Source organism: Dermacentor variabilis, chromosome 6 (genome assembly GCF_050947875.1).
Source record: "Dermacentor variabilis isolate Ectoservices chromosome 6, ASM5094787v1, whole genome shotgun sequence".
Lineage (NCBI taxonomy): Eukaryota > Metazoa > Arthropoda > Arachnida > Ixodida > Ixodidae > Dermacentor > Dermacentor variabilis.
Window position 1 is genome coordinate 176,686,424 of NC_134573.1, and position 8,845 is coordinate 176,695,268.

At 45.4% G+C, this 8,845-nt stretch overlaps 1 protein-coding gene across 1 annotated transcript; it reads right to left on the reverse strand.

Annotated features, from left to right (window-relative positions):
• Positions 1-2,955: 2,955 nt before the first annotated feature.
• LOC142585857 (uncharacterized) lies at positions 2,956-8,125 on the reverse strand. The gene is made up of 2 exons (XM_075696918.1): positions 7,877-8,125; positions 2,956-6,776 (listed from the first exon to the last, which is right to left on the reverse strand). The coding sequence occupies exons 1-2, from the start codon at positions 7,947-7,949 to the stop codon at positions 6,412-6,414; spliced, it is 438 nt and encodes a 145-aa protein (XP_075553033.1). The 5' UTR covers positions 7,950-8,125; the 3' UTR covers positions 2,956-6,411.
• Between the last annotated feature and the right edge of the window lie 720 nt (positions 8,126-8,845).

Here is an 8,845-nt window from a genome sequence, read left to right on the forward strand (position 1 = left end):
GGACACTTCGCTACTTCAGCCCCTACAGAGGTGCACACCGATGCCAGTGACCATGGAATCGGTGCCGTCTTGGCACAAGTTCAACATGACCATGAACGTGTCATCGTGTACGCTAGCTGTCTTTTGTCACCTGCGGAGCGGAACTACTCTATTACCGAGCACAAATGTTTGGCCGTTATGTGGGCAGTGGTGAAATTTTGCCCATATTTATATGGCAGGCCCTTTTCTATGGTAACAGAACACCATGCCCTCTGTTGGCTTTCATCCTTAAAATATCCCGCAGGGAGGCTCGGACAATGGGCTTTGCGGCTACAAGAGTATTCCTATTCGGTGGTGTATAGGTCTGGTCGCCTACACAAGGACACCGACTGTTTGTCCTGTTACCCTGTACACATGGCCGCCAATGCCGACATGGACACTTCTGTAAGTGTTCTTTCCATTTCCCAGCTTTTGGACATGGCCAACGAGCAACGCTATAACACTACTTTGAGGACCCTCATTGACCGAATGGAATTTGCTCCTACTGATCCATCGTTACGGTGGTTCGTTCTCAACGATGGGATATTGTACCGACGCAGTTTTCGTCCTGACGGTCCTCCCCTTCATCCTGACACCTCCGCTCAACCGTGCTTCAGGAGCTTCATGACACCCTAACTGCCGGACACCTTGGCTTTGGTCGCACTTATGACCACGTGCACCGCCGCTTCTACTGGCCTCGCACGCGCCGTACGGTGCTATGTAGCTGCTTGCAAGCCCTGTCAACATCGTAAAAAAGCCAGCAATGCTTCCTGCCGGGTACATACAGCTGATTGACATTCCACCTGAGCCGTTCTTTTGCGTGAGTTTGGATCTCCTTGGCCCTTTCCCCCGAGTCTAGCTCCGGCAACAGGTGGATCGCTGTCACTACTGATTATGTGACGCGCTATGCCATCACTCGGGCACTTCCCACAAGCTGCACAACCGACGTCGCAGATTTCCTACTCCGGGATATCATCTTTAGTACATGGCACCCCGCAACAGCTCCTTACTGACTGCGGCCGCACTTTCCTCTCCCAAGCCATCGCTGATATCCTACGCTCATGTTCTACCAAGCACAAACTGGCCACCTCCTATCATCCCCAGACCAACGGCCTTACTGAGCGACTTAATAGGACTATTACTGACATGCTATCAAAATATGTTTCACCCGACCACAAGGACTGGGATGTGGCGCTGCCCTACGTCACGTTCGCCTATAATTCATCATGCCACGATAATGCTGGGTATTCCCCCTTTTACTTACTCTTCGGTCGTGACCCAGTATTACCATTGGACTCGTCCCTCCCCTTGATACAGGATTCGAGGACCGAGTATGCCAGCGACGCCATCGCCCACGCTGACCATACACGCCAGCTTGCCCGTACTCGTCTGTTGGCATCGCAGGAATCTCAACGACACGCTTAGAATTGCCGCCATCGTGACACATATTTTTCACCAGGCTCTCTAGTGCTACTTTGGTCCCCTTGCCACCGAGTGGGGCTCTCTGAGAAACTTCTTCCATACTACAAAGGCCCTTACCATGTTATACGTCAAGTGACCAATATCACGAGATAATCCTCGAGACCTCCGTCATGCCACCCAGTTCCACATCACCTGACGTCGTACATGTCTCTAGGCTTAAGCTGTACTATGCCCTTACCGACAGCCCCGTCTGAAACACCGGGATGGTGCTTTCTCTGCTGGGGGTCGTGTTATGGTGGAAAAGAGGACAAGGTTGTCGATGGTAAAGACGACAAAGTGGCAACAACCTCTTGGGATTCTCGGCTGCTGTTTATATATGCCTTGTATATACATCTTGTAAATAGTTTTATACCCGTGACAATATATATACACATGTATGTGCAGCCGTCCGCTCTCAAAGATATATATGCGTAGGATGCCTATGGCGGTTAGCATGACGTGGAATGTATATGTTCAGCAACGTAAATGTGCTCATCTTTCTACTCGTATTCCTCATGCATATACAAATAAATAATGCATACTACATCAGCATAACTCCCTCACAAATCGTTACCATGCATAACACATTCGACACCATGCCAACCACCATATAATGCAAAGCATATCTTGGACAGTTCCTATTCTAGGAGGTTCTGCTTAGAGTTCAAGTGACTTGTGAACAATGGCCAAAGAGTCGTGGCAGAGCGATCGAGTCCCAAAAGCAAGGCCGTGGCTATGTTTTCAACATTATGTTCATTTGATTGACCAATGTAATTTAACATCCCGAGGCAAAAGGAATTATGAGAGAGGCTGTAGTGGAGGGCTCCGGGTGTATTCTTATACGAAATCAAGAAGGGGGCTGACAGATGGAGTGGCACACTGTGGTATAAGGTTATAAACAGGGATAAGGTGCCTCAGAAAGGCTGGTGAATGTTTTGATAGGAGGACCTATCTTTGTGAAAGGTGGCCTTGTCATCCTCAACAGGTTAGTTTTAACAGTTTAGCAGAGTGACGTCACATGCAGTCGGTGGCGGCTGGCTGTAATCTCCCGCTCCTGTCCCTTCGTCTTACAAACAACCTGAGATAGATCTCCTATCAAAACATTGGTCAGCCTTTCCGAGGCACCTTGTCCCTGTTTATAACCTTTATACCACAATATGATTATAAGGTATGCCATAGTGGGAGACTATAGATTAATTTTCACCACCTGGTGTTTTTAATGTGCACCTATTGCACGTTACATGAGCATTTTTGCATTCTGCCCCATCGAAATGCTGTCGCTGCGGCCAGGATCAAACATGCAACCTCAGGCTCAGCAGTGCAACATCGTTGCCACTGAGCTGCCCCAGTGGGCAATTTTTTTATGGCTTTGGAAATCAATATTTACAAAGCACAAGTCAAGTCTTTCAACAAGCCTACTTCCCACCGCATGAAAGATCATACAGTACACCAAGAGAACTGCACAACAAGGCAAAGTAAGAAAGGAGTGATTTTTATTATCACTTTCAAAATAAACTGCACTTATAGCATGTTTATTTACATCAAAATGGGTAGAAGAAAACAACCCTATTCTTCAAGTATATGTAATAACCACACCAAAAGGAACAAAAGTACTAAATACAGACCTTCATCAAATGAACACATTTGACAAGTATTTAATCAACTGGTATTAAAACACTGAACTACAGCAGTCACATAAGCACATAAGAGAAGACAGTCACTCAGACTTCATTAGATTAAAAATAACTCACATAGTGCTAAGCAACTTCATGACATCCTTTTTGCACCTTCAAAATTAAAAACACCGTTCATCCAACAAAGAAAGGCTTGAACCTAGCAGTGAAGGAAGCAAAAGCAGAGTGCTAAGCACCACAGGGAAAAGAAGTGCACCAACAGCACATCAAAGATTCAAGTAAAGAAAATAGTTCAGTGCCACACAGGAAGCTTTTTAAATAAGTGGCCACACAATCTGAAGTAGGGCGGTTTCAGTGACATTTCTGCTACTTATGACGCACTGATAACGTACGGTTCTGTAAACTGCACGCTGTTGGCTTATCTGTACACCTATTTACAATAGCAGGTTTAAGTCGGGAAAATAACACGTGCTATCACTTGAAGCTTCACCACAAAAGCATGACGAGCAATACAATGTTATGCTTCACTCTCAAAAACTTATCTCGCCTAAAAGTGAACATTTTCTAGTGAAGCACAGGGTGTCTTAAGTACTGAATAAACACTACATTCGCCTAAGCTGGGTACAGTCACAAGACAATACAGACCACGCAATCAAATGCGTGAAAACTGACTTGACAAAAACTAAGCTGCACACATTGCTATGCACTCGTCATAAGTAGAGCGACAAAAAAAAAAAAATTACTTAAAAGTACTTTCTGCCATCATAAGAGTACGTCGATGTTCATCTCCAAAATAATTCACACAAATGAGGCACGGGCTTGAGTTTTGGTGCACATACAGGTAACCTGTGGCAGGTGAATGTCCTTGCCTCTAAGTGCATCATGTCACAATGCACTCTGTCCCACACTGTGCCAAGTGGACGGCATTAACATGCTGGGCAAGGCAGCCCATTCACACTCGCAAAGCTTGGCTGCTCATAGCAGCTCAAAGCCTACCACATTCCTCAGGATTGCAGGGGCGTCGAGTGTTAAAGAAACATAACATCATAGATAAGTGCAGCAGCACACTGTAGACTGCTAAAGAAAAAAAGCAATGACACTACACTCTGGTTACGAAACCTGACATAAAAGCATTTTGATCCTAACGTCTAACTTTGTGACCTGAGGACAGCTGCTACAAAGCGCTTGTTTTCATGCCTGTTAGAGCCATCAAGCATACCCGCCTCGCAAGCTAAAGAGTTTTGGAAGTGAAGTTTGTTAAAGAAGAAGGGGACACCATACCTCTATACAACATCGCCAAGTTAGCAAACATTACCCCAGAAAATAGAACATTACATGCTCAGCTTAAGACAAAACTTGGGCAGTAATTTCCAAACAGGGTCTAGTAATAATAAACTCGCAAAGGTGGTGGCACAGTTCTGCAGCATCGAGCTGGGGTTGACCAGCATGAATGCTAGCACAACTCACCCAAGTACAGGTCAAGCATGTTCTGCCCCTTCGGCATTTGACTCCTGTATGGAGCAGCGTTTGCTCAAGGCAGAAACAATCTACAGCAGGCCACTGGCTTCAGCATGTAGGCTCTACCATGACCACAATTACCACTTCATCATAAAAGGTTATCTGCATACATAGAAACAACAGGGCCCTTTGCTCAAACTGTATTGCTAACCTTTTAATTCGATACGCAACTAGTACCAAAGTTTTCTTAGTATGCAATTCCATGTTAAGAGACATGTTATAAAGTTTAAAGGGGGCCCTGAACCGCCCTTCGAGCTTAGTGAAATAACATAGTCCACAGGTAGCATACACTGCTGTGATAATCTCAGCAATGTTTTGCTGTTGTACACGGTGCGTAGAGCTCGCAAGCAGAGTGCGAAGTCACCTTTCTCTCAAACACTCTCTTTTCAAACAGAAGGCTGCTCCTCACTCTCTTCTGGATGCTTTATTTCGTAATAAAGTGGATTCCCATGTGCGGCTGCTATAGGTAGCTGCGATCGGTCGGCTATGCAGTGAAGATACCGCGGCCGCCGTGGGGCACCGTCACAAGTCCACTGGCGAAGTGCACTTCAGCTCGCTGAGGACAACCGCATTTGGCTTACATTAACACGTCATAGGCACCAAAATCGGAAATCGTGTGCGCCTATGTTAACATCCAAAATGTCATTTGAACTGCATGCCACGGTGACATTTTGAAGGCGGAGTGTTGTCGCCGCAGCCTTCACAGTTCAAGGCATTGATGGAACGGAAGCACAGCAGAGGCCGCCGCATTTGAGTGCCAATAACTCCACCTATGCTGAACACATTGAAGTACTTTTTGCAGCAAAGTATTTCTGAAATAGCCTATTTTCACTTCAAATGCCTTTCTCCACTTCGATAAAAAGTGGTTCAGGGCCCCTTTAAAACCACCAGGTCACAGACTGGTTTATATCAAATTAATTACATTAAGTTACCGACCAAATGAAAACTTTGTTGGCCAAAGGTCACAGACATGTAGGTCACAGACTGTACAAGCAAAGACAAGACACTGAAAAACAAGGGCGCATGTTTTAGTTGCCAGTGTCGCCTGTGCAGGTGAAATTTGAATAAAATTAAAGCTACTTGTGAATAAACATGCAGATAACAGCATGGTCAGCAGTACTAGAAAAAGAATTGTGCTTGCTAGCAGCTGCTCTTTCTAATATGAAGCCCAAAAAGCTTAGCTTAGAGCTTACCCTATAGGAAATTATTGCACATGTAGTAAGGTAGAAGCAGGAGCAGCCAGCATATGCATCTGGATTGTATTATCTGATCACTCTGATGCACTATCTGAAGCTGCCTAGACTACAGCTTGAACCTGGCTTACACACTTCATGTGCACTCTTGTGTGTAGGAAATGAAACTGAGGTGGCAAGAAGTTGGTCACCAGATGCTGTCATTGGCCAATCCATGTCTACAACACATCACAGAATCCACCCTTTATACATCAGTCTAAAATGCAATCTAGTGCGGAAACCAAAGCCATGCCTTAATGGTGCAGTGAACCGAATGCTATTTGCTGAATTGATACTGCTGACCTGGCTAGAGCAATACCAGGCTACAACAGTACCATGCTTTCATTACAGTAAAACAAAAACCATCCCATGTCTGCACCATTAAAGCAGGCACCAGCTTTATGACCTAATAGATATGATGTATTAGGATGGCATGCTGATTAACAGCCACCAACATTGTGCTTGATGAAAGATGCAGCTAAATCATTTTTCATTACTGACGCACTAGATTGTATTGTAGATCCATGAGGCATTGAATAAATGCCGTTCTAAAGTGTGTGATAGTTTCGCTCTGTACGTGCTTTGTAAAACTTGAATCCCACATAGCAGATGGCGAGACATCCCAAGGTGAGAATGATACCACCCAGGAAGCTCAACGTGTCAAAGTGCCTCTCAGGAGGAGGCATGGCAGTCGGTGACATGGTTGTTGTAGGTTGCATTGTAGTGCCGTTTGTGACTGGCACTGTAGTAGGCAATGGTGTTGTGGTCGTGGCATTGTGAGTTGTTGGTGCCATTGTAGTGGGTAAAGCAGTTGTCACACTAGCTGGTGTTGACGATGGCTGCGGTGGCACTGGTGCAGGTGTTGGTGGTGAAGCAGTTGACTCATTTGACATTGTCGTCGTTGTTGCTAAAGCTGAACGTGGAAAAGAATAAACAGCTCATTTTTAAAGCAGCCTAGAACAGCAATGGGAAGAGTATAGGTATGTCGAGAAAGGCTACTATATTATACAACTGTGTGCCTTGGACGAGCTGGGTTCAACCATGTGTTTCTGGTAAAAACGGCCTAGGACGAGTTCTGCTCATTGACAGTACTTTTAATTTTGTAGCAATACTATGGATGAGGCTAGTTTCATCTCAGAGCTCTGTCATGCATTTGTTAGATGGATCCATGAAGTAGTGCAAGCAGAAGCGAATTTATTCTTTTTGAGGAAGTAAAGCATGTTGGCAACTGGGGCTGATAAAAATAACTTGGCTGTTTTGAGTGAGAATTCGAGGTAACGGCGGGTCACAGAAGGGTTTAGATAATATGCTGCTCATAAAATATCTGCAACTTGAACAGTACTCAGGCCATAAGTATGGCTTGTCAGCACAGCACACTACATGGTCAGCTAACAATGTTTTTTTACCATTTCACCTTTTAACCGCGAACATTTTGGAATATATCCGCACGTGGTTCGACTTAATTTTTGGTGCCTTCCAAATAGTTTGCATTTGATAATGAATGCTCAACTGTTAATGCTCAACTAAAATTTCGCCCTTTCGGCGAAAAGCCTTAAAAGGAAAATGTGACCACATCACCTAAATCGCAAGCTTTTTGTCGAAAGGTTCACGAGAGACTGTCGGTTTCGATCACTAAAAATTAAAACTGCGCTTTTAGCACACGCAGTGTGATCGTCCTATCAATGGCAGATGGCGCATTAAATACGACATGCAAAACTAGTGCTTTCAATCGGCGGCAGCAACACCTGATCGCATGAGCGGGGGCGTCTCGCCTCGCGAAACCGGCGACTATCGCTCCACCAGCTGAACGGCGTTTACGCTGCAGTCATACAACGTAGTCCCTGGCTACGAGGCGGTCATTACCTGACGCCGGTAGGAAATATTTCGCCTGTACTAGAGTTTCTTGGCCACATTATAAAATGCCACTGTTTGATACATGATCGTTGCTCAAAAAGAAGCAAGGCTGCAGAGAAAGAGATAACGTTCAGATGCGACCTATGACGTATTACTTACTGGGAACGTCGTTCTGGCAATGTGCGACAGCCCATAGCCCGCACAGCAGCAATCCGGAAACTAGCAGCTTCATTTTGCGCGGCACTTGATATGTGAAGATGAAGTTCTGGTTACTTAACAAGTCCAGCTAAACGTGGCAGGCGCGAAAACGCAAGAACTGGTGGCAACGCAAGACGCCTTGCGGATCTCATACGCCACTATCAGAGTTGACGTGCGGAGAGACGGAGAGAATACACTACAAGCTAGCTGCGCACAATGGCGCTGCATTACTGTGGCGCTCTAAACAGCACTGATGTAAGAGTAACACGGACACTACACTGATGGAAGAATTGTTATGGTGTCATATATTTCAGCGCTAAATGCCGGACTAGTACGGCCGGTCTACTTGTCTGTTTACCTGCACACTTTCTCATCCGTTCACTCGCCCTGCAAAATATTGACCCAGTGCGCCTCCAAGATCACTGTACTAGGCCTCGGCACCTTCGCTTTTTCATATTTGTCCCAGAAATGGCTGAAATCTAATACCCGGCTCAAACTGAGGGACAAAAAGACGCTGCCTACATGGGATCAAACACAATTCGAAGTTTCACACTCAGAGCCATCGCTTACGAATCTTCCTCATTTCCTTGGCATATGCTTTGTATCCCGATGAAGAGCTAGACCACCGAAATGGTTTTGTCAACATCCCAGGCCTGCAAAGCCTTTTTTTTTTTACAGCGAAGTTGTACATGGCTAGGGTTCCGTACATTTTTGTTCTTCGTGAAAAAAGCTATCATCATCAATGGCTCGTACCCCCTTGAGCATCGCACACACCAGAGTTTAGTCAGCAAGCGAAAAATATGGCTCATAACCCAGCCACCCAGCGGCCTACGTGCATCGATTTGACAATATCAAAGAATGCGATTGCAGTTCGAAGTGAAGTAATGACCACCGATCAAGACAGTAAATGAGTATGCGTACTTTTCGTTA

Excerpts from the sequence above, each read along its gene's own strand:
- LOC142585857 (XM_075696918.1), bottom strand. The coding sequence starts at position 7,949 with ATGAAGCTGCTAGTTTCCGGATTGCTGCTGTGCGGGCTATGGGCTGTC. Across the intron at positions 6,777-7,876 it reads TTGCCAGAACGACGTTCCCA|CTTTAGCAACAACGACGACA; the intron begins GTAAGTAATACG and ends TTCCACGTTCAG.